The sequence below is a fragment of the Pyxicephalus adspersus genome, chromosome 2, assembly GCF_032062135.1.
Source record: "Pyxicephalus adspersus chromosome 2, UCB_Pads_2.0, whole genome shotgun sequence".
NCBI classification, from domain to species: Eukaryota; Metazoa; Chordata; class Amphibia; order Anura; family Pyxicephalidae; genus Pyxicephalus; species Pyxicephalus adspersus.
The window spans coordinates 151,570,011-151,597,496 of NC_092859.1; the positions used below are offsets into that span (position 1 = coordinate 151,570,011).

At 37.7% G+C, this 27,486-nt stretch overlaps 1 protein-coding gene across 3 annotated transcripts in view; it reads right to left on the minus strand.

The window, feature by feature from the left end:
• Nucleotides 1-1,236: 1,236 nt before the first annotated feature.
• UNC5D (unc-5 netrin receptor D) overlaps nt 1,237-27,486 on the minus strand; it is a 467,881-nt gene continuing 441,631 nt past the window's right edge. For 2 of the 3 annotated variants that reach the window (XM_072402778.1, XM_072402777.1), the window contains one exon: nt 1,237-9,317. In XM_072402778.1, coding sequence (XP_072258879.1) covers nt 9,113-9,317 — 205 coding nt within the window. In that variant the 3' untranslated portion in view covers nt 1,237-9,112. The remainder of the gene's footprint in view (nt 9,318-27,486) is intronic. The other variant, XM_072402780.1, reaches the window with a different exon arrangement.

Consider the following 27,486-nt stretch of genomic DNA (forward strand, 5'->3'; position numbering starts at 1 on the left):
CACTGGCCGTTCTCGCTTACAATTTCGCGAGATTGAGTTTAAAAATCTTGCTCACTCATCCCTAGTATGCAGCACCCTGAATATTACTCCAAATATCCAAAGACCAGCAGTCAAGCACATGATGTCTAGGCATCCTCAAATACCAAGACGCTCCTTTTTTTTTCCAAAACAAAATGTTAAATCTTTTCAGTTAAGCAGCAAATAACATTGCAAGGTTTCTTTATCACATAGCATATATTCACTTTTTGATTTTTGGTCCACTTTAAGATTCACTAAACAAAATAATTGTTAGTAATTTTAATTTCAGAGCCAGCCATAGAGATTCATATATTTAAAGTCTAGTGTTGTGTACTTTTACCTCTACCGGAAGCTTAATATTATTAGAAAACAACTTGTTTATTGTAGGCAGTATCTACTATGAAGCCCATCAATTCAGAATTGAAGCTCTTCAGCACAAGACTAGGAACATTTATTTGCTGGTTTACAACATATTTGTTCACTTCTAATATAAGCTGGCCTTTGATCACCTTGCCCTTTAGAAAATCCTAGCCTCACATTATACCAATATTCATGCTTTGATAGAGCTGAAATCTGGCTACCTAGTGATACTTCACTACAAGTAATCAGAAGAGAAGAGGAGAGAAGTCAGGGACTGAGAGTGCAAACTCCATTGTAGTGATGAAGCAGTGGACCCCAATCTGGAGGCAGCACTGGATGGTGAATTTAGGTAATTATATCTTCCTTCACATGGTAAGAAAAAAGTAATGTATAGTCATGAGGGGCAGCATGGTGGCTCAGGGTTAGCACGCCAGCCTTTGCAGCACTAGGTCCTAGGTTCAATTGACCTTAAATGACATATGACTATGGTAGGGACATTAGATTGTGAGCTCCTTTGAGGGACAGTTAGTGATATGACTATGGACTTTGTACAGCGCTGTGTAATATGATGGCGCTATATAAATACTGTGTAATAATAATAACTGTGGGATTCTGGGAAAAGTTAAGAATCCTCAAAAACTACTGTGTAAAGGACCATTTTCAAAAGATTTTGGGTTCTTGGGGTCCTTGTAATTCACCAGGAGGCCCAGAGGTGTGTCCCTTATCTTGACAGTTCTTCTGAAAGCCAAGTGATTAGTGAATATTTTTTACTTTTTTTCTTCTTTTTGCCATGCTTTCAATTAGCAGTTTTTAATATAGGTGATGAGGTGCTTAAAGTATTGAGACAGACAACGGAAACATCGATAAAAGACCCTCTTTAATAGTAAATAATTAATATGCAAGAATTGACTTCTGTACACTTCTCAAAAGGCAGCAGCCATACAAGGTTTGCAAACTCTACAGAGAAAAAAAAAGACATCCAGACTGTCTCAATGTTTTTGTTAATTTTCAATACAATATAACACAGCAGTTTGGCATTACCAAATATATTCATATATATTAATTTATATATATATATATATTTATAGAGATATGTACATGTGCTGAAAAAAAGTTGCAAGTGCACACTTTTTAATTTTTTTTTTCTTAAAGGACATCTATCATGAAAAAACCCTGTCCCGGTTGTATATATATATATATATATATAGTAGAAGCTGTCAGGTTTCTCAACAAATCCTCCCTGCAGTCTATTTTCTTTAAAGTTCACATGAATGTTTTTATAATGAGCTCACAATAATGTGAAGCCGAAGCAGCTATAACAGTAGCAAATTGATGGCAAAATCAGAAAGTGCAGCAAGCCCCAGGTAGATAATTGTTAGCTTTGTTTACTATTCAAGTTACTGAGGCTTGCTGCACCTCCATTGTATAAATATTACATTAGTAGTTCATCAGCCCCATGCCATTCAGTCAAAGACCTACCACCAGTACAGTGCATTCCAACTAAGACAGAATGGTTGGGTAAAGCCCTATATGCCAAATGGGGTAAAAATGGCAATTATCTAAACCTTAGGAAAATAGAAGATTGGATTTGCTTAAAAACCTTACAGTCAGAATATGCATACAACGTGTACATGTGTTTTTGTGATAGTTGTCCATTAAGGATTCCGTCCATGTGTTTACATGTAACATTCAGGATTTTTGTTGATTGGACAAGGCACAGAGAGTACAGTATACAGCCAATAACAGCTTCTGCTGATTGGTCTTGAGGCTGAATAACCATGTTGATGCCAAAGGAGCCTGTTGCTTAATGCTCTGTGACCCCAATAACGTCAAGGGGGCATAATCAGTTATTCCTCATTAAAGTCTGCCAATCTATGAAAGTTATTGAACATTTACAATGTTTAATAACTGGGAAATTGTTGCAGGTGAATAGAAATAGTAGATCATTCTCTTACCATTTAAGACCATTCTTTAACAGTTGAACCAAATATCAGATACCCAGGGTGGAGCCAGAATTGTAGAAGTATGTAATAAGTTACTTTATTTTTTAGAACCAAAAAAATAGCCAAAATAGCAAAAAAATCAAATTTTACAAACAATAATTAAATTATTATTGCACATAGTTTTCATATGAGAATGGTAGCTGTGAGACCATAACACATGCTAAACAGAAATGGTCGTTCAGACTGAATTTGTACATAGGTAACTACAAGACTGACTACAAGGTACAGCCGAGACCACAGGGTCCATTCACATCTTTCCATTTTGATGTGTTGCATTAAAACACATTAGGCAGGATTTATTAAATCTCTCCACGACTGATAAAGATAGACTATCATGGGTCAAGTTGAGTGGTTCAGGAAACCAGGAATGGATTTAGGTAATGATGGAAAACATTTGCCAAATAATAGGAAATGATTTAAAAAAAAATCTATTCCAGGTTTACTGGTTCACCCAGGTTCCCAAATGAATCTCTATCTTTTCCAGTCTTGGAGAGCTTTAATAAATCAGACTCATTATGTCTCGTGTGTTCTGATTAGGCAACCCAATCATTTCATTGAACTAACCATGCACTAAACCAGACAAGAGAACGTTCCTGTAGTACTGTTTACCATGTAGTGCTTCATGAACATGATAGTGTATTCTGAACATTGGAGATGTTGGTATGGCACTACAGTACACTAGCACATGTATAGTGCAGTCAATCTAGTGTTTTTCTTGAAGTATATTATTGGTACATGCTTGATTTTCAAGGCCCCAGTAACAAGACTTCCCAAAATCCAATATGGTTGGGGCAGGCTAAGCTTAACTTTTCAGCAGGACTACCATCATCACTGGCTTGAAATGTTTTCATATGTTGCATTTGAAATATGGAAATTTAAGAGAAGGCTAACAATGCAAGAATTTATCAGTCCAGCTGCCTTTAAGGTTTCCATCTAAAAGCTGATCTTCAATCAGCATTCAAACTCTGCTATTTGGTTGCTACCCTTCTGCACAGGAAGGGTTATCATTTTGTTTAGTCTAGTCTCTTTCCGGTATTTCTTGTTCCTTTGGCAGCTGGGTGATCATGTCAATGATTTACCCTGTTAGTGGATCCTCAGCATATTCATGTACAATGCAACAACCAGTCCTGCATTGTACTTGCTGACTTTACAGAGGCTTTGACTGGCTAAGAATTAAACAGAAGCAACTTTGGATGACCGGTTGGGTGACCAGTAGGAAATCTACAGGAAAGTATTATCAATGATGTTAAATTTAGGGTGTTCACTGAGCAATGACTGGATGCTCATCTAAAAACCCAGTTGCCTCTATAATAGTTTAAGCATGGGTAAGGCAGAATCTCCCCACCAAGGTCGGAGACACCCAGAAAGAATCAGCAGAATGTTTTGGTAAGGATACTGATTATTTCTATAGGTGCCTAAAACTTGTTTACTTTTATATTTTGGATAACATAGTGAGAGGTTAAAACCCTAAACTCTTATAAACTGTTATTGTCATTTTTTTCCCCACTTTGAAGAAGTTGCAGTTGTGTCTATGGCAGGACAGCAAGATGGTGGAACCAAATGCCTTGGTTACAAAGAAAATAGTGGATGTGTTGGTAAGAGTCTTAAATTGAACATACACAAAATGTGTATCTAATCATATCTCAGCAGAAAGTGTTTTTGCTGTCTATTGTAACCAATCAAATTTCCCATTTATCTCAAGACTTTAATTAATGTTATTCAAGTTAGATTCTGCAGTAGATTATCAAACAGCCACATTTGGATGTGTATGTGACAGCATTATTCAAAACATAATCCTATTCTTAGGTGTATTAAGCATTAACCTACCAAATAGAAGTGGTTGACTGGTTAAATCCCTGTTGGCCATTGGGGTCAATTGTTATTATTATTTTTTTTTTAATTTTCAGTAGTTTGCCTGGAGGTATTCACTTAATTTAGTGTGGAATTAATGTTTTACATATCAGGTAATTCCTCTCTCATTGGATACTTCCTTTAAGTACAAATAGATTAGAACACTTGAGTGTTCGCAATGTATAGTAAAACCAGCTCATGTATTCCTGTAGCTGCAGCAGTTACAAATAACTGAGAACCTTATGCATGTGTGATGGATAAAAGGATTCATTGCTCATAGCATGTAATACAATTCTCCTTCTATGTTTTGTGTGCAGCATAAGTGAAAACGCTAAAAATTTAACATTTTGTTATGGGCAATTCATCTTCAAGAACTTTACAAGACGATTAATGTCCTGCTAGCATTGTCTGATCTTTGGTGCTTACATAAGCTAAGTGTTGGGGAGCAAAGAGATAAAAATTAGCAAGTCAAAAGAAGTGTACTGATGTCATGAAACAAGGAATGAAATGTTGGGGTGTCAGTGAGCAGGGAGTGAAAGCTTTGGGCATCAGAGGGCAGGGAATGAAAGCTTTGGGCATCAGAGGGCAGGAAGTGAAAGCTGTGGGTGGTGACAAATAGCAGGGAGTGAAAGCTTTGGGCATCAGAGGGCAGGAAGTGAAAACTTTGGGTGTCAAAGAGCAGGGAGTGAAAGCTTTGGGCAATAAAGGCAGGGAATGAAAGCTTTGTGTGCCAAAGAGAAGGGAGTAAAAGTTTTGAGCATTGAAGGGCCGGGAGATGTTGAAGGGCCGGGAGATGAGATGTTGAGGTTGTTAGAAAGCAGAAAACAAAATAATATTGAGTCAGAAAGCAGGAAGTGCAATAATAAGTGAAATGGTAGAGCTGCAAATGATGCTAAGGTGCCAAAAAATAAGCAAAACATTAGGTTGTCAGGAAGCAGGAAATAAAATGTTGGGGTATCAAAGCAGGACATTTTTTAGGTTGTCATTGAGCAGGGAGTGACAAAGAACAATGAGTGAAACAGTGAGGGGTCAAGGGCTGGGAAAGAAATGTTAGGATCAGAGAGTAAGGTAACAAAATGTAATTTTTATAGAGCAGGCTGTGAGACATTAGAATTTAGGAAAGCAGACAGAAACATGTCAGAAAGCAGGGAATGATACATTCGGGCATCAGAAGGGCAAAAAGTATTGGAGTGTTGTGGAAAACTTTGGGCACCAGAGAGCTGGGAGTGAAATGTTCTATTAAATATATATATTTCTTTCTATGGAGCATAAGTTTCAATACTGATGGCTGATTTGAGCAATAGCCACAATTTAGATAGTAGCTGAATTATTCAGTCTATTGGGGGGTATTATATACCGCATCCTTCAAAGACTCTCAGGCTCCAGGGTACTTCTTGAATAGTCTATTAATATGAGTTTATTGTTGTTAACTGCCTCAAATTAAAATGGTCAACTCAATGAGAAACAGACAACTGTGCTCATTGCAAACCTCTGTTGAACAATATTTTCTTCAATACATTTATGCCAGTCATCCAGGAATTTACTTAAAATGAGTAATATCAGTACTGGGACATTAAGTGCCATCAAGACAGCCATTTTGTACTAAAATGAATGCAGAAGCTGCCTTTCAATTTCAAAGTCATTCTTGCTCATAAGAGTAACGTTAACTTAAAAGTGCATTAGCCCTTGAGATGCGTGTATGGTATTTGCTCATTGTTGCCCATATATTATTAAGTTAGTGCCAGGGTTTAAATCTCATAAATCACCAAACGTTATTACCAAAAAGATAAAAGTAACCAGATTTTGGTCCATATTAAGGTAACTTTTGACCAAGGGAGTTAACCAAGCACAACCCTGTATATGTGTTTGTTAGTGACAGGAAATTTTAATAGTAAGGAGCCTATATTTGCATGTTATGGGCAATAGGATAGAACGATCTTTATCAAGTTATTAAAGACTAAACAAACTTTAAGTGCCAAACTACTAAATGCGTGCCTTTTTCAATGGCACACATTTACCCTACCTGCCATTCCTTGCAAGTGCCACCCCAACTCCTACTAATCCCAAAAGCAAGTGCTTGCCTCCAAATGATTGGATAATCCGTATGCACTGGCTCACAATGGTGTGGTCGGCACCAATATTTCTGATCTGTAGCAACAGAACCTGGGAGACCTTGGGTCTATCCACATCAGTCTAGATTGTCTTCATTTTATGTAACTCTATGTAGTATTCAGAAGATGACCTATAATGGTATTATTGAAAAAATGCCATATTGATGTGATTTAAAATATTGTTAAATAAAGGAGCCAGTTAGCTAAACCTTTGTTCACGTCTGGGTAACTATCACCAACAAATTATATGCTTGCACTAAATATTTAGGCACCATCTGTCTTCCTGGCTGGCTACCATGTTTCTATGACCCATGAATTTGCTCCCTTGAAGGTCACACTGGCAAATATCTGTAGTGCATGTTTCAATGATCATATAAATATATGTCCTGAATTACTCAGAGCATAAAGTAAATTGGTTCTGAAATACTTAGAGCATAAAATAAAATAAATCTGAAATACTCAGAGCTATAGTTCATCTCCAGAGGACAGCTTTTCTCCCCCGGCACCCAGGTTTTGGATGTATATGTAGCTGAATGAGTACATTTGTTCTTACACAAGGAAATCCTTAAAGGTGCATGAAAAGTAAAAAAAAAAATACTGTGCACAAATATATAGTGAGGACACTCACTATATTATGGTCTTGGCAATTATTTCAACAAGCTTAAATTGCTACTGAGGACTGTGTAAAAACTGAGATTTTATGTGATGAGTAGGTTGCCAAATAAATAAAACCCAAAAAAAGGCAAAAATTAAACAAGACAAATTCTCAAATTAATCATAGTAATTAGTGTAGCGTATAGGTTTTACCTCTGAAAACTGACTTTTTATCTGAAGAAACCCATTGTGTAGGGTTGTTTAGCTGTAGGTAAGAACCTATCCACATAGCCAGGACCTCTCATGTCTTAAAGTTGTTTATTAACATATTGAGGTCCAACGATTGCTCACCATCTACTTCTTGTGAACTACAGGTCCTATCTTTTTGAAGACCCTTGATTTCTACTGTAATACAGGAATGATGAGAAACACAGTCTGGCATCTATTGATTTTACTTTTTTGTGTGTGACACGGTCACAGCTAATGGACCACTTTTCTTTTATGTTCTGTTTGTATTCAGTTCAGTCAACATGCTATAAGAATTTGTCTTGTTCAGTTTAGGGTCCAGTTGGGTTTTAGAAAAATGGTTAAACCATTGTGTCCTATCAACTCGTCCAAACTTGAACTCCTCTTGTTGCTTAAAGAAACCAGTTAGATTCTCACATTTGCTCTTCCATTGCTACATTTATTATCTGTCATAAGCAAGAATTGTTTTTTGTTACCTAATAGGCCCCAATACAGTGTGAATGTTTCCTTTTCGATTTCCAGGGTTTCTCTGAATTGTCTATGGGGCACTGCACAACAGTTTTTGGTTATGACAAAGTGGAAATGGGACCAACAATGTATCATGGGAAAATGAACGCTATAATAATAATGGTTGCTTTAAACAGTAAAACTAGTTCATTGTTCAGAAGTTTTGTGGCTGATTTACTGAAAAAGTTTAAAAAAGTAAATTATCAATGTGCACCAATGAGTAAATGTGGTGAATATTTCACTTTGCAAAGGATACCCAACTATAAGCAAGGAATGTAAAGAAAAACAAAAACATGATCTTTGCTTGCACATGATTGGATGGTTGAAGTCAGGAGAGATTCACCTCATTTACTAAGCAATGTGAATTGTTAGAGCAATAATTCATTAATTTACTTTGCTGAGTAAACACCCTAAACCTCTTAAGTAAATCAGCCCTTTTGGATAAACCCTCCTGAATAGATCGCATGTATAAAAACATAGGAAAAAAATGGTACTGGCAATCATCAGATTTTGTTCTTTAGTTTGCAATAAAAAGTGAATAACGGAATCATACTTCTTCACTTTACCTAATTTCATATATCAGCCCCTAATCTTTGATGAATTGCCAGGTTGCTTCTCATCTACACTAATGGCACAAGCCACAATATGGATGACTACGTTGTGAGAAAGCAAGGGCACACTCTCATATAAGCTCATTTTGGTTTCTTAAAGATTCCCATTCTACTGATAGCTGAATACACCGCACAACACATATACAAACTGAAACAACGCTTCTGTAAACAGAATACAAACCTGGGCAACACTGACTCTGGCCAACGGTTACGGATGCTGGCAACTAGCAACACTCAGATACCATTACCAGTTGCATTGTACAATGGGATTTAGTCCTGCAGAGACATCACACAAAATCTACATGCCAGGAATTATCATTTGTGTTGGCTATTGCATTCTATTCTCTCTAAGGCAAAGCAGCTTGGGGTAGCTGTATACAGAAGGGTGCTACTCATTATACAGTTTAACAGTGTCCGTTTTATGTGATAATTCTTCTCCTTTTCTCTCCCTGACCTTGAACTGTGGATTTTAATAATCAAAGAGCACATTCTTTTAAAGGTATGTCTTTTATAGACCACAGAGAAAGGGGAGGCTTTAAACGTCCATGCCTCCAAATTCCCTCGCTGGTGGATGGCTTTTTTTGAAAACCCTTTTGCACTATTACGGTTCCTTTAAAGAATGCTGCATGGTTGATTCACAGAGAAGCTATCTGTTCTCATCTCTGTAATTGTTTGTTATCCAAACCTATTTTTAAATAAATTTGGAATTAGGAAATACATCGAAGATGTTGCCACCGTATCCTGTTTTCTTCTTTGTCTTCCCAAACTCAACCCTAATCCATCCAGAAATTATCTGGACCAACATGTCTTCTCAAAGTCCATTCTGTCTGCTGTAGGTAAAGTCTGGATCCTCTGTGTGAGTTTCTGAAACCAGTGAGATTTTGGTTTGTGTCCTTCCTATTTCCTCAAGTGCACAGGCCAGAGAATCCAAACTTCCATCATACGGGTGCCGTGCCTCCCACAGGTCCAGGATGACAGCAGATGGACTGCTCTTTGTTGCAAAGTAGCACAGATTCCTTTAAAGAGAAAAAAAAGAAATTAAGAACTCAGAAGACTACATATGAACTAAATCCAACCAAAGTAAATAGAAAGGAAAAAAGAGAGGTAGCAGTAGAGTGTATTTATTGGCAGATTTGTATTGCTCACGAATAAATATTTCAATATATAAACATATATAATGTATTTACCAGTCTGTATTCTTTTGATACTTAGTTTTCATATGGTCGAATATAACTCCTGAGGAAGTCCAGAAGGCGAAATGCATCAGTATCATTGAGACCACTAAAGTGCCTAACATTCAGTTAATTAAATACCCCTTACAGAGTAATTTTCCGTCTAGTGAACTGTCTGAAGGGACCCTATCTGGGGGTTCACAGACAATGTATTCAGCAATTTTACCTAAATATGATGTGATCATTATTATTGGTGTTAATTGTTAATATTTGATTTAATTTATTGCAATGTGAATCTCCTAACACAAAAGGCCTTCTGCTACCTTGCTACCACTCCTTTTTCCTTTTTATTTATTCTTGTGTAAAGGATTTAGGGGTTGGCAAAGGACTTTGTTACATTTATTCAGATAGGTGAACCACCATAGTATTATTTTATGATCTCATCCAACTAAATGCAAAATTAAACATGGAAAATTCTCAATCAGGATGATTATAAGTATCTATAGCTTTGCTTGGCTATAGGTGTTTAGCTGTCTGACCTCTTCTGCTTTTTAATTTCTTGTTAACAGGTAGTGGTTAGACTATCTACTTTCTGTAAATGACTTCTACTACTAAGCCCTGCCTCTTCATATAAACACATGGTTTTCACCGTAATGCAAAGATGCCTAGAAATGTAGTCTAACATATATTGTTCTACATTCTTGGTGTCACCCGGCCATGTCTGATTGACTCCTCCACCAGATGAATTCAGGAAAGAGAAGAAAAGAAAAGAGGATTTGGCCTATAATACAAATATTCTGTCTACAATTTTGCTTCTATATTCTGTTTGCATTCACTTATCATCATGGTTTGGCTGGTACTGCTACTCTGTGAACCATTGTTTTGCACTGGGCCTATGTATATAAGATCTTTTTTGTAAAAGGTTTAGGATCTTGTCTGTAAAACACAACTATTTGTAAAAAGTTGGTGGGCATAAAGGCTAGCATTCTGGCCTTGCAATTTTTGTCTATGGAGAGTAGGTGGGTTCTGGTATCATGACGTCCCTCTGGGGGAAGTTTCTTCCCCTTTGAGTGACAGGCGGCACCCCGCACATGCTCCGTCTGGAGTCTGTAAGATTGGTGATCCGTAGGTTCGAAAAGGTTGGGGACCACTGATTTATAGCATATGTAGGGCTTTTCATTGTCATGTGACTTGTGAGCTGCAGGACAGTTAGTGACATTACAATGAAAAGCCTTATATATGTTATAAATGATGATAAAAAAAATTCACACATTTGCCCTAACAATAAAACATTACTGTTGGTGTAGAATATACATTGATATCTGTCTTTTTTATGTGAGAAAAACTTTTTTAGTTTTGAATTCTAAAAGCAAGTTTTGAGGGGAGGGGGTGCCAAGTGAAGTGTTTGTGCTATGAATTGTGAACAGATGGAGAACAAAGAAATGAAGCAAAGAAGGTGTTATTATTAAAACACAATCAGATGCGTTCCTGCAAACTAAGAGTATGGCGATAGTTTGTTCCTACCTTGCCCCTAACCCCACCTCAATCTGCTGTTGTTTTGTGCAGAAAAAAAAAATCAGAGAAATAGCCTAGTATCACTTTTTCCTTAATAGACAAATTGACTGAGAGCAAATCAGTGCCTAGGACATAAAAATTAAAGTGAACCTAAACTAAAAAAAACAAAATACAACCAGGAGGTAGTACTATTTGACAAAAGAAACATGCATTGTTCCTTTTGCCAAAATCGAACTCTATGGCTCCTGGTAGCTTTTTGTTTAGGCGCTAAACTACCTGGCCCATGCACCTGTGTAGTTTAGAGCTTGGCTCTCTGTGCCGTGTGGTTGAACACCAAGGCAGCTGCCAAAGATAATGTTACTCCTGGGCATGTGTAGGAGTTACATCACCCAATGAATGAACAGGATAGCTGTCTTCCCAGAAATCCACCATGGAGTCGGCAGTGAAGATGACAGCTCTCTAAGATGCAGCAATGACAGAACCTATACCTATTATTGCTACGGGAAGACATGTGCCAAGTATGATGTGCATATTTGCAGATTATGACAGAAGCTCCCCATCCACAATCAATTTTAATTTGGCTTTAAAAGAAAACATCACCAATTAACAACATTTATAAACTTTTTTTGTTTAAAAAGTAATTACCTGGCTATCTCTGGACTCTTGTTCAGAAAATAATTGTTAGAAAAGGGAAGGGATATGGGAGAAGGCAGAAGACTTTGATACCTTAGTAACACATACTTTGATTAACCCCCCTAGCATTCTAATTCTGTCCGTATTTCCATGCAAAAAACGTTACTTTTTTTTGCATGGAAATTTATTTTACATTGTAGGCCTAAAATTCTTAGATATAACTCATCGTAATATGTCCAATATTTAAAAAATTTAATAATAAATTTTAAATAAAAAAAACAAATGTCTGTTAAAAAAAATAAAAAAATAGTTAAACATGTAATATAACAAACAGTAGCTTGTATAATATATATATATATATATATATATATATTATAATTATATTTATATATATTTTATCAAGATTTCTCTTTATTGGACTCAATACAGCTATTTTGTATTGAATACAATACAAAATTATTTGAATTTCCTGCCGATCCTCCTGCCCGCACCGACGCATGCACCACAACTGGGAAGAACGTCTCTGCACATGTCGGGAGAAGATCGAAGAAAGAAGACGCGTCCGGAGGAGCTGGAGGGACCAGCAGGACGCTGGGGGACAAAAACAGAATAAGGTAAGTGGGATTTTTTTATGTTTTAAGCGATCCCGAATGTGACTCGGGAATATTGATTTTAGCATGTAAAAATTAACCCCGAGTTACATTTGGGATTATTGCTAGGGGGGTTATATGGACTGCAATTTAATAGAGATGAACAAACTACCAAAAATGTGTTTCAAACTTCAAAAAATATTCTCCCAGTTTGCAAAAATGTCCACCAAATGTCAAAGGGTGTTCAAAAAATGCTTACCCAATTAAAAAGACTATGTGACCATCTCTTCATGAACCATACATGGGCACATTTGCCCAACTTTACCATATACATGAGCTAAAAAAATATGAGCTAAAAGAACATGATATTTTGTTTTGTTAAAACAACATCCATATTCAACCTAATTCCCCATTCGGTTGGCACCATTACCACAACTCCCAATGTTTTTTAAAATAGCTCCCAAGCTAATATTTAAATGTTGCCCAATTCCTACAGAACATATAAACAAGCACTTTCATTCAATGAAATGCTATGTAAATTGTTTATAAATATACCCCTAGAGTATGCTACAATTTTTGTGATCACTGAGCAGCATAAAAACCATCAGGAGTTTAAACCAGGCAAAGAGGTTTAAATTGATGATCAAGAATAATAATTAAAAAAATCATATGAGTCACGCAACACCGCAGGAAAGTATCATTGATGTCATCCCTGGAGACCAGTCAAATATCCAAAGAAGGAGAACAATTAAAAACAAAAACATTTTGATGGTGCAGCACTGACAAAGCAAATTTATCAAAATTTCAACTCTAAAAGGAAAAAAGACTTAATTGTTTGGAGAAAAAAATGATATTTTGAATACATTCAGGCACCACTGAGCACAGCATACATATTTTTCTGCTTTTTAATGTTTCTCCAATGCATATTTATCATGAATGTAGGAGAAACCAAGCAGAAGTTGCTTCCACATGCTGGAAGATCTCAACAACCAAAGAGCACTGGAAGTTAGCAACTCATGAGATTTCTAGCAGTGAATCTGTTATTAGGGCAGGGCCCTGCTTTGTGTTTAATGGAATGCTTGTTAGAAACCAAAGAAGCAGTATGTCTTCTGAGTCGGGCTTCACTTCCTGCCACGGGCCCTTATTTATGGAACATTATTTTTCCTTTCAACAATGCATCCAAAACAAAAAAGTAGACATGGCTAAATAGCTTTCCACTTTACATATTTATGACTAAATTTTGTGATTTGCCTAGAGTGCTGGCGTTACATTCTGTACAGCATAATGAAGCCTTTCTCTTCCTTTTCACACCCTCTTTCTCCTTGTATTGTTATCTTAGCCTATAACAAGTTTAAAATGATTAAGCAGAAGCTTAATCGAAATAAACAGGAGAACCTCAGTCTGAAAGGGATAACTGAATCTCGATTTACCAACCTCTGTGCCTAGTTTATGATCTTCAAACTTTTTTCCTGCTTAGTTTGAAGTACTAGTTCTAGATTCTTGGGTAGTTCCAACAGTGGTTTATAAAACCAGGGCTGGAATAAACCACTAGATGTATGCCCAATAGGGATGAGGGAGAGAGTTTTTAAAACTTGATCTCGCAACGAATTTGGCCCTTTTTGCTTACCGAAATTGTAAGCGAGAACGGCCTGTGTAAATTTGCTAAACCAAATCCAATTAAAAAAAGGTTTTTTTTTAAAAAAAAAGGTTGCGGGCTGTGCTGATCAATGAAAGAAGCGCTGGCTGCATTCATTGATCAGCTCAGTGTGCGATCCCCGACATTAGAGATTAAATATGGACTTGTCCCGTTTTAACCTCTAGTGCCGGGGATCACAAACAGGAGGATTCAAATTGCAGCCATGAGAATCCAGCCCTGAGAATATTGATTGCAGCCCTAAGAATCCACTGTGATCCTGGGGCACGAAAAGTGAACTGCAGATGAACTCTCAATTGAGTTTCTCCATTCAGAAATCATCTGCAGTTTATTTCCTACGGTCACGGAGCTGATAAGTACAGCCCGGTGACTATGGGAACTTTGCGGTCCCAGCTGTGCCTCGAGTGCCTCCAATCAGCTGTGACTGCAGACGAACTCTCAATGGAGTTCATCTGCAGTTCCACTGAAATCCCCCGCACTAGAGGTTAAATAACCTCTAGTGCCGGGGATCACAAACAGGAGGATTTTTGCAAGAATGACATGACGAGGCATTCTCGCTCATCCCTAATGCCCAATCAGCCAGTCAAAATATTGATTGGGGAATATCCATCAAATTACTGCTCTATCACAATTCTCATAAATGCTAGCTGTGTACTCCCCTTTGCAGTACAAAGCTTTGCTACCTTCATTCGCTCACCTTTGAACAATAAAAACAGAACAGCCTTTCGCAATCAAAGTTCAAATTGCTTTTTCAAGTCAAAAATGATAAAAAGGTTCCAATTTTTAGAATATGTTTTGTTCTATTCAATGTTTTCATCTAAGTGAATGTCTAATCTGTTAAGATGTTTGAATATTGTAAGCCTAGCATAAAAAAGAGATCATACAGCCATTGTACAATCAGCGAGTCATCTGAAGGCATGGCCACATAATGCCACAGTCTGGGCAAATCTTTCTTTTGATGGTCACATCACTGAATAATTGATGAGTACTTCCATTTGGTTGTCCAAAGGTCCTTTTCTGAATGGGCCAGGAGATGATATCATCTATAGGGGACAACGGACATCGGCCAGGGTTAGCATCATTGCAGCAGTGTATTAGCAGTCCATAAAAATAGGAGCAACCCTGTCAAGGTACCTGGACAACAAATATAGTTGAATATATCTACCTTCATGGTGACACCTTTATGGTAATACCTGGCTGGGTGTCTTGGTGTGTCAAATTAGCTTCAGAACTTGTATGGTTGCCAAATCGTCAAGTGATTTGATGTAAAACAGCAACCTTACATTTTAAGGGTAGGTTCAGATGGGTATCAAACCATCTGGGTGTCATGGACATTACATCTGCAGTTAGTGAAAATGTTTAGTGGTCTCTTGCTCTCACCTTCCTATGTCATAAAACATTGTACAGGAACAATATGAGTTCCTATTGCCAATGTAGCTGCAGAGTTAAATGATTCATATGGTGCAAAACAAGACCTTGAGACTAATATATATCCTTATGTATAGATAAAAGTTTTCACCAATAATAGCATTCTAGTGTTAAAAATAAAATCAATGTTGCCAAACAAGCTAGTTTCTGTATCTAGTCCTCTGCTCTAAAATATTTCAGCTAGACTTCCAGCGAGCAGCCTTTTCCATGCTCCCTCTAATCACTCTTGGGCATTAGCGCTGGCTGCACAGTATTTGTAGCAGTAAAAATAAATATATATATATATATATATATATATATATATATATATATATATTTATTTATAAATATATATCACACATAATAAATAATAACCACTCAGGACAAGTCCCAAGTCCCACAATGTCAAACGGGCATGCCGCAAGCGAATGGGTTACAGTGTGGATTTAGATTCTACTGCCTTCCTGCCCTATGACTGCCAATGAGAGACAGTAACACAATACCATATGTTTTATTGATACAGCACACTTAGATTTGTTTGTTCAAGTGATTTTAGGGAATAAGGATTGCAATTAGGAAATTAGTTTCCTCCCTTCCATCTGGCCCCCCTGGTGCAACTTTTAAACGTTTCATTATGTGCAGGGCTCGAATGTGAAATGTACTACAGCATGGGATCTTATTACTGCATTATTCAATTCGCCTTTAAATGTATTTATTTTAGCAAATCAAGGTTTACATGTTATACACACTTAAAAGGTTACCCCACTTTTGTTAACTTGTAGTATGTTAACTAGTATTTGTTTTAGATCAATTTGCAGGCAGTTATTTTAAAAGAAAATTCTTACAAAATGTTGCCTCTTCAGAAATGCCAATTCCAGGTATTGTGATTGGTTCTTCTGTTTTCATTGTTTTTTTCCCTATTAAAACATCAGCTGAGATCATGTGACCATGACCCTCTGCTTTCACTTTCAGGAAAAGTGAAACAGGACCAGCTTTTGGCCCGAGCAACCTGTAGGATTGCTAAGGGCTCAATAAATCATGTACCAAAAGATGCCAAAAAATCTTGTAAATTGTGTAGTCTTGGTGACAACACAATGACATAACTGGGAGAAAGTTTTCCTCAATAACAGAAAGTACCTTTGCAAGAACCTTTGCGGCAGCATCACCTTGAATTGTTTTAATGAAAGCTGCAGATTTAAAGAATACCTCTGAACAAACTGTGGATGTCTCTTCTAACTCCCAACCCCCTCTAACTGATTGTTAACATTCATACCTATTTACTTATTTTTAGTCTTGAGTACACTCTTCTTCTTTCATGTTTACAGATGAGAGGAGTTTGTCTTGTAGAATACAAATCATTACCTATGTTAGTGAACATTTCCCATTGGCTCTCCAATGGCAAGGTCAGTTTGGAAGCCAGGAGGTCCGTGACCAGCAAAGTCACTCTATAAGGCCTAATTCGACCCCAACATTGATCATTCAGTGCAAGGAAAGTAAAGCTGAACATCACCAAAGTAAGATGATAGGATGCAGAACTGCGCTGAATGTTGCGCATCTTGATTGTCATTAACATGTATAGTGCATAGTGCCCAATGTTTATGGTTGGTTGAAATTCGATAGTAACCACCCCCCACCACAGCCACCATCACTAGTGTCATGGGGAGTTTTCCACACCATTTTTTCTTCTTTCTTGTGTTGTGTTCCTTGTGCTGTCAAATATACGTTTAAAAAGGTCTGGAATCCATGTCATATCCTATTTTATAACATGTCTTACAAATGTCACAACCTATTTTTGGAGGTTCTTTGAGGTTTGGTTATTTGTAACCATAACTATATTGACAACTTGAGTCACTGTGATAGAGTTAGTTTTAGCTGTTTTCACAAGCTGGGTTTCATGCAGTGTTACTAAATATACATATTTAGGGAAAACTTTTTGTAATTGTATTTTGATTAAAGTGGAAGTTTTTTCAAACAAAAAAATACACTTAACTTCACAATTCTCCATTTAACTTTACAGGTGGAAAGCCGTTGATCTAACAGTGATTCTAGTCTCGTTCATTTCATATAGTCTAGTTCAAGGAATGGTCCTATTCCATTCCTTCTTCCCCTTGGTGCAGGCTGGACACCAGGTGCAGCCATCTTTTTTTTCTTGTTCTTGGTTTTTCTTTCTATGTCGCCCAATCTTGCACTGCGTAGGTAGGTGAGATTGGGTGACACGCTTCCGGAAAATGTAAATGCCAATCTCACTGCGCACCATTTTTTTGTTACAGTAGAAGAAAGACCCAGCGTGCAGAAGCAGCAGCCAGCGGCCTCCTGGGATATGTGACATATGTATCTTCATATGTAAATTCACCGCTGCTGCAGTAAAGACATAAGGGGGGTGAGTCTCTTTCAAATTATATAAAACTTGTTTAAAAAAATTAAAAGGGTTATCTACCTTTTGAAATAATGTAGAAAATGTGATGATAGCCCCACTTTAAGTTTAGTATTTTTGATTATTGCAGGATTGTTAAACCTAAAGTGCTGCTGTAATCTCATGTCTGCCCACCGACATGCAGAAAAAACTAGAAGGTGGCCTAGTTACCGTAAGAGATAGCAAGAAACAAGTTATAAAATTTGCTAGTAAATTATTATTTCTGAAAGGTGAACATATCAGCCATGCATGCACATGAAAAGCTCTTTTCTCAGATAAAGAACCACAAAAACAGCCTTGCTTTATTTCCAATCTAACTCTTCCATACATTGTCACTCATATGAGTTGCCATGACAATCCTCCTCAACAAGGACAATAAAACAATGTCTTCAGAAAGGAATGAAGACAAGAAAACACACGACAAAGCCAACAAGCTATTTTCTCTGTAAATCAACAATGACCAGTTTACACTGACAGGCAATGTTTAAAGTTATACTTTGAAAGGGCAGCCAGCAAAAGCTACGGTATAAAACCTCTGATTTTTTTATATTTTGAAATTTTAGTGATTTATATAAACTGATCCAAACGTGAAAACAGGTGAAGGCAGGTGAAGTGAGTAACACTGATTACTTGGTTACAATACGACAAGTTGAGGGATGGGATACTTCAGGCAGCAAGTGAGCAGTCAGTTCTAGAAGGTGATGGGTTGGAAGCAGGAAAAATGGACTAGGTATAAGGATCTGCATGACCTTGACAATGCCAAATTGTGTAGACTAGATGGCTGGGTCGGAGCATCTCCAAAATGGCTGGTCCTTGCAGGAAAAGTTAGTGCCTACTGTAACAGGGTATCTTATGGTTGGGATTGTGGTTGGATGGGATTGGATTCATGTAGCGTCCAATCAGAGGTGTTTTATGTATAAATAGCTACTGGAAAAACGTTCTGCCAGACAGTTTGCTTTTTGAAAAAAACCCGGTCCTGAAATCAGCCAGTTGGGAGGCGTTCTTGGCCACCTGGTCCTTGTCCAGGTCTTCACCTAGACTTAGAGACCAGGTGCTCTGTTTTAAGCAGCTGCAAGAGATAGAAAACAAATATTGCTGCCTGTAAGTTACCAAATTTGCTTTGTTTAAAAAAGTTGTCTGTATTTTGTTTGCTGTTAGATAACGAGGGAATACAAAAGAACAGGCTAGACCTTTTTATCTATACCCATTTTTGTAATTGTTGGCAACCTTTTCTTTAAATTTTTTGATTTGGACTTGTGATGCCTCCTTACTGCGCATAGAACCCATTCGACGAACAATCCACACAACAGGCTCACACTACCAAAGGTGGTTTAAGGGAGGACTAACTAGTCAAATGTGAAGGGGTCTTGGGTGCTCAAGGCACACTTTAAGCACACGCTTAAAGGGAAGGAGGAAGGGGATGGTAGCCTGATCTATTCACACTGAAGAGATTCTAAAGCACAAATTGCCTAAAAATGTAAGAGAAAGAGCTGTGTCACAAGTTGAAGAGTTCCCATGTTAACTCTGGACAACTGCTGAAAACTCCTTTAATAGGCACGTGCCAAAACTGGTGCATGAAGCAATGGAAACAGGTAACCTAGTGCTATAAATCCTATTTTTTTAGAATAGTTGTGCATTAATTACCTAGGAAAGAATGGGATGCAGGATGTGCCATACTGGTGGGAGACAGAACGTCTAACTTAAAGGATCTGCTGCTAACATCTTGTGCCTAAGGACACATTCGGAGGATGGCATTTACAATGGCCTGTTTAAACACAATCAGAGGTCTTACGGAATCCATGCCTTGATGGATCAGAGCTGTATTGGTGACACAGGGAGGAACTACTCAATGGTAAACTGGAAATTTTAATGTTTTGGCTGCTGGGGCTGTGTTTTGGGATTTTAAGTAATTGGGGATATACACTTATCACACATTTTGGAAAGTGGTTTCACAATAATTGTTTTGAAAACATCCTTCTTTGTCCTTGATTCACAATAGAACACTATGTCTTCAAAAATGTATGTTGTGCCAAGTAGTAGAACCAACTAATGTAGAACCCATGTAGTGTCACGTGGTGTTTGAGCACATGAAGTGTCTCTGCTCAAGCGGTATCAGTGTTTTAGCCTATGTAATATAGTTTGTTAAAACTTTTTTTCTATAATCTTTATAGCAACACTTACATTTTCTCCATATTCTTTAAAAAAACTCCATGTAATTCTATTCTCTTCTCTAGAAATGTATGTTTTGTCTTATTTTTCTTTTCTGGGTGAAATAAAATGTTGGAGAATAAGTCATCCCTACATTTACCTCCCTAGTACGTCGTACCATAGAAAATTCAATTTTCTGAGCACATTTTCTTTTGGAAAATCACAGAGTTGATTTTCACTCCAAGTCTTCAACTTTTAACCGAGACAAGTACATTTTTGACAGCACATAAAATCCTGCTGTTTGTAACTTCAAAAACGTGAAACAGTAGTACAGGATGTAAAATGGTTCGCTGTTTACTGTCAAACAATATAAAGTGCTGAGTCAAACCTAAAGCTCCGGGATCTCCACCTATGGATTTTACTGCTAACGACGCCGTACACTACTCAAGCTTCTGGCAGATAGATAGCCTCTGTATAGACGCATAAATGGCTGTCCCAGACTGTCATTACTGCAGCAGGTGCACAGCTTTGATTTGAAGCATTTAAAACCCACCTGCAGATTAGAAAATATGAATAATACCACGCAGCAAAGGCTGCTGGCCCTTCAAGCAGTTTCTGCTGAGCAAATGTATAACTACAGGGTGATCCGCACATTGCCTGCTGATACACTCAAAAGCCAGTCAGGCGCAATTTTATAAGTCTTCTCTTACAGTTCCTTTTAAGGAGGCAGCTGTGACTCCGTCTTTCTTTTCTTAAAAAAAAAAAAATATGCTCACCCCGTGACAAAGAGAATGCAGGAAATAATCAAATCGCAGAGCGAAATGTCAAACCGGCAGTAGGGCCACTTGAGCTTGAAGCTATTCCCATCACAAACATCTTGGCAATGTTATTTTTCAAAGAGGGTCCTGTTCAAATGGAAACAAGCTGTACTGTGTTCCTGTGCCTGTAAACAGGAAGATAAAAGGCCAGATCGAAGCGCAAGCTAAAATTGGGTTTTTAGAAACCTGCAGACTACGGAGGGAGACAGAGCTGGGTGGAGGTGAAGCAGATTACTATGTGCAAAATTGCTGGCTAAAGCATTCATTTACCCAAGTGTACTTCTTGTTTGATCTGCTGGCTCTGTTGTATTCTCTTTTTATCTAACAGACCTGCACAATCAGAAAGCGCAAAAAGTAATGAAAAGCGCAAATCAAAGAAATTCATGGCTACTAGTCAGTAATTATGTCTCAGCTAAGCTGACCGCTTCAGTTTGCAATCTCATGATTTTGTGACAAGTTATTGCATTTTGCACGTCGGCCTTACTAAAACTGCCTAAAAGCCTATCATACAACAGACAGTAAAGTGGACAGTAAGTCATTCATAATAATTCATTGTATTACTATGTCCTCTACTAGATTCTATGAGCCTGGTTTAATAAAACTCTCCTGACTGGTAAAGATAGACTATCATCTGAGAACCTGGGAAATCCAGCAAGCCTAACCAGGACCTGTGGCAGGCTGGAAACACTACTATTGCTGGGTCACCTAGGTTCTACCATGATAGTCTATCTTCACCAGTGTTAGAGAGCTTTAATAAATCAGGTCCAATAGGTCTATTTATATTATGATGAATGAAGAGAATGTCGCAATCTTCGTGATTTATCTTCATTCATCCTATTGATTAAATACACAGAGCGACTATAATATTTTTACTTTGACGTTGAGATGGGGAACCCACTGTTTATGGGTCTATTTATAAATTATATCCCCCCAAATTCACTCAAAGTTTACCAAAAATATACTTATATGTTGTACATTGTTTATGTGATACACCAGATTATCATGGTGTCTTCTGCATAGGTATATGGATGTATGGAGTATGAATTGCTCTGAGGGAATACACTTGTAATGTGAACAACCTGACCACGTTCAACATGTAATAAAAGAAGAAAATAGAAACAATGTAAATAAAAAAGTAAAATAAAAAAATTCAAAAAATGGCCAATTAGGCAATTTCAGACCATTTTCAATATCAAAGGTCTACAAGATGCATCTAAAAAAAGGCTACAACATCAGAACATGCAAAACAGGACCAGATTTTGAAAGAGGATCCACATATCAGGACTAGCTAACTTTCCCAGCACTTTTGAGCAGAAATTTGAACAGTTGCCTTCCATAAGTGTGTCCAAACTCTATTAATGAACTTATTTACTTTTTACTTCTTTACTTCTTATTTACTTCTTTTGGTCTGTGCAATATGCTACTAAAGGGTTTTGTTATATCTCTTTGATAAACCAAAGCTGCTAACTGTCACATAGTTACACATTCAGTTAGGTTGAAAAAAGACATAAGTCCATCATGTTTAACTATTAGGGAAATAAACAAATCCCGGATAAAACCCTATAGACATTGTTGATCCAGAGGAAGGCAAAAAAACATGGTTCAAATTTGCTCCAACTGGGCAAAAATATTCCTTCCTGATTCAATGAGGCAATTTGATGTTCCCTGGATCATCATCTATGCTCTGCTTCTGTCTCTATGCCTGTCCTGCATTCTATTCAGTTAACAATTTTCCTATGTATCGTTTCTTTACTACATAACACCAACCTGTGTTTTGGAGGTGAGGAGTAAGGCCATGTTTACACTATAAGAATGTGCTCTTTGACGTCCCATAATTCCTAAGAAAGCAAAAATCTGTGAAACATTTTGAAATTGAGACCCAACCCAATATTTTATGTATTCATACCATTGTAAGAAAGATAGATGAAATGTCTCATGTTTTAAATGTTTGAATAAAATCTGCTTTTATTGAAAAATTGGTGTATAAATTGAATCAATCAAAATGGTATATTAGAAGTCCTTCTGGTCTTTCTAAAAATGTTGGCTGTAATTGTTTTGGATGTGGCATCTATATCTGGATTGCACCTCATATACCGTTTTTAAGTAGATGTTTGTTTTGCTACTATACTGTAGGTCAAATGATCCATTAAAGGTCCCCGTATACCAATTATTTTCTTTTTAGTCCCCCTGGAGCCTACACTGGGATCAGGTCACCATCTTTGCTCCCAACCTTTGGTGGCAAATTGAAAAAAAACTACACTGAAGCGCAGTTCGATCTCGCGACGAATGGGGCCTTTCTCCATCATGTAGGCGAGAGCGGTTTTCTGATTCGCCATGAAATCGTGTCCGCAGGCGTACTGAACTCATATCAACTTTCAATGGACATTCTCCATGGAGCCGTCATGTGAGTTCAGTAGTACGCCTGCGGTCACAGCTGATTGGAGGCACATGCCTCCAATCAGCTGTGGCCGCAGGTTTACACGGTTCAGGTTCCCACACTCCCTGGGCTGTATTTATCAATGATAATCAATGATAAGTACACCCCAGGGAGCGGGGAAATCTGGACTGTAGAAACCTGCGGTCACAGCTGATTTGAGGCACGTGCCTTCAATCAGCTGTGACCACAGGCGTACTACTGAACTCGTATGACCTCTTAACGGAGACTCTACATTGAGAGGCCATATGAATTCAGCTGTGAATGTCCAGGTTCCCATGGTCCCTGGGCTGTAATTATCATTCATAAATATAGCCCAGGGACCGTGGGAACCTGGACCGTGGATTCGCTAAATTGGTTCGCTGAAAGTTTGGGGGCCCATTGGAAGTTCGAGGAAAATTTTGCAAGATTGTCAGAGACATTTATGCTCATCCCTACTGTCATGTAGTAGAACACAGTGATTATGCTCCCCATTATCAGAAGTAATATTGTCAATGCTGGTATTTTGTATTCCTGGAACCAACCCGCATAGGGAAATTAGGAAAACATGAGTAAATGCTGCTGGGTAGAACAGATTTTTAATGAACTTGCTGCTTTTCCATACATGGATCACTTTAAAAAACATGGCATAAAATATATTATCTTGTGCACTGACACATGACTTTTTACATTCATTATAAGCCATTTTATATATTGATAATTATATTTTTGGTTTACTTGTCTTTCAATCTCATTGTAACACAAAACAAACATTTAGGCATAAATTATTTACGGCAGCAGGCAGTTATACTCCTTGTGTTTAGGATTTAACTTACAAAATTAGCATATCCGTCTAGCCCTATAAGTCAGAAACTTTCACCTAGTTCCAACTTGCTGGGAAATTTAGTGCTAGAGGTCTACATTACTTCTTATCCATCATCAGCAGTGATCCATATATTTGCCTGTATGATAGAACTCTTTATTTATGTATGTATTCCAAAGCTGGGAGGCAGAATAAATCTAATTTTTTTCAGCAACAGGATGTGTTCATTAGAATCCCCCATAGGGAAGCTTAGTAATAAAGCTCAACCATTTATATTGTCTTCATGAGGATTGGCCCCAGGGCGTGAATATATATAAGTGCTTGGGAGGGGCTAGGCAATGTGGAATTCTTTCAACTATGAATTTTATAGATAATTGTGCGTTAAAAAATGAATGCCATTATAAATTAGACTGTAAGCTCCTATGGGCAGTGATTCCCTTTGGTCATTCTTGGCTGTGTTTATAACAAAAGACAAAGAGTGGTATAATTATTATTCCTAGATTGGGAAGCCCTCCTGTTCTAGGTTTTACAATGCAGAATGAATGTGTCTTTCTGTTCTCTATGGCTTCCAGCTTAATCACTCTGTGTACCTGGAAGGCAAGAATAATTGTTAGCAGCTGAGAAACATACTAAAGTTGTGTTGCTTTCTGAATACATATGATGGAGGAATGGAGCCATACTTTTCAAACCATGCATTTTTATATCTATTAAGCTATTACACAAAGTGAAATGAAAAAAAGAAATCTCCCCACCTAAAAAGATGGACCATGAGAATGTATCTAGGAATATTCTATTAGGTAGGAGATTTTGGTTTAGTAACCATAAAAGTCAAACCATACATTGCTGCTGAAGAAAAGTGAAGGAGCGTTGGTACAAATCTAGGATTGTATAGAATAGGGGGGGGGGGGGCAAAGAAAACAATGATTCCAAGGAGAAACCTTCAAGAAAACTAGGGGCTACATACAACATCAAAGCTTAATAGTTTGGGGTATTACCAGGTGCCGCCATCTTCTTTCCTTCTTTTTCCGGCTTCTGCCTACATCCCCCGATCTCACACTGCACAGGTGCAAGATCGGGTGATATAGTCTGCTGTAAATGTGATAAACAGAGTGCCAATCTCCCTGCGCATAAGTGAGACAGGTATTTCCCCCACCCCCATTGAAGAAAATGCTTCTTTTGCGCATGCTCGAGATCCCAGAAGGAGCAGCCAGGAGGCCATGCGCGCCGAAAGACAGAATGGGAGGGGTTTCACCCTTTTTTTTAAAATCCCTACGCCCAACAAAAACTCACGAGACAAAGCCACAACTGCCCACGAGCGTCAGTACGCCAGTTGCTACCATTCAGTGAACAACCCGCGCTATAACTCTCTGTGAATTACATAACATCTCCTCCTACTCCCTTCTCAGCACCATCCTAGTAGGCACTCAACTTTTCTCAGCAAGGTAAAGTGAAGGTAAATTTTCATTTATTTCATCTAATTGCTTTTGTATTTATGTATTTTAGTATTAGGCAGTGTTTAAATTATTTTATACAGCCCCATCAATGTATAATTTGCCAATAACAATAGGATTTTGTTTCATGGGAACTGATTATTCATTTTCCTTGTATTATGGGAAAAATTTGTTTGGTATAAGTCCTGTTTGGTATGAGTCCAAGGATCTGGAACGGATTAAGGACTTATACCAAGGTACCATATATATATATATATAGACACATCCTCCATTAGTACATTATCCCCAATGTCATATATCTTTAATGGAATCATAAGCAACATCAACAAATTCTTGATCAAAAAAGCAGAATGAATGAATATAATGTAAAACCTCACTTAACTGATGAATTGCTTAATGGGAAGTTAATTTTAAATGCACAATATAGGCACAAAACATGGCCATGCGTTAATATCATGATTTATAGGAAAAATACTTCTGGCAATGCACTGCTACATGGCTGTTCATGTCACCCTAGAAATATAGTCAAGGGCACAACTGTAGGGCAATTCATTTGCCTTATACGAAACTTCTCTGATACTAAAGATTTTTATTTGAAAGCTAGGGACTTGGAAAATGGTTCCTTGCCAGGGGTTATCCTCAGCGGATGATTAATAGAGCTTTCAATACTGTGTTTCATTGAGACAGGCCTTCCTTATTGACAGAAACTGCAATTTGTAATACAGATGAAAGGTCTAGGCATCGACCTCCTATATACACCAATGAATATAGTTTGGAGTCTGGCAGAATACATGGTATTATCATGAGACGCCTTCTGATTTTATGTGGACATCTCACTTAATATAACAGGTTACCCTGAGATATATAAACACAAGAATAGATAGTTCCAAAGCAGATTTATTTTTCCCAAATTGTTTAAAGACACAAAGGAAAGTTTCTTCTTGACTAATAGGTATATAAAAGGTGTCCCTTTTTATTTATTTTCAAAGCCTGTAGAAGTCAATAGTTTGGTGAAACAGATGTTTCAGGAATAGAACACAAACATTCTTATGATTTTATGTGCTGTGCAGGGTATGACACCTTGGGGTCTCTGAACTCGGGGAAGAAGGTGTAATCCATGATGTTACATTTATCACATGCTGATCTGGAGTCCTATTCATCCTGAAATGCTTTTTTAATCAGCCTTTCCCTTTCTGACATTATTCAGTGACTAAGCACTTCTTGTGTGAAATGTGTCAGAAGTTCTGTGGTTGATGATTACACGCTGTGCTTGTGTCCGGAATGTTTAAATAAACAACCCATTTGGCAGTTCATCAAGCAGTTTTTGTGTTTTCCATTGTGTATGTTTGCTTTGCCAGCTTTTAACCTGCACTGATTGGCTGTTTTCATTGTAAAGGATCTGAGGGGTATATAATTCACTCATTTGGCGAAGGTCTAAATCTGGCTGTGCACCAAGTGGATAGGCTCCAGTTATGATTCACGAGATGTGGCATAATCATTAACCAAATAGGTAGAGGGCCAGACCTGGTAAAGCAAAGCAGCTGGGTCCAACTCTAGTCCTTGGGGGGCACACATAGACTTTAATTTATATATCAACAGGGTAATTTTCTGACTCTTTGTACACCATATTTAATAAACTGACTGCTGTCTGTGGGAGAAATACTAAAATTCTGCAATGTACCAAATAACAAGTGAATAAAAGCAAGAAAGTGGGAGTGGGAGAAAACCAACGTGGCTGCAGGACATCATGCCAGAACAATTTGAATGAGGGTTCTGCTACCCTATGCCTAACCTGTCATCCCCGATGTTCTTCAGCAAAAAGTCCATTACTGACCACAGTGAGTAGGCTGATGGACACAAAGGCAAAAGTTACAAGTTTTTTGCAGTAGATTTTTTTTCTTAATTTAAAGTGAGAACTGCAGTAAAAATAAAAAAATCACACTTACCTTTACTTCCGCAGATCCCTCCATCCCCCGGAGTTATGTTCCTTGAGGTCCCGCGTTGTCCTGTTTTTTACTTCATCCCGGTGGAAGGGCACTGCCATCTCCTTCCTTCTCCTTGCTTCTTCTGCCTACGTAACCCAATCTTGCACTGGGCAGGCACGAGATCCAATGACGTATGCTGATGTATTTCTAAAAAAGGTGTGAA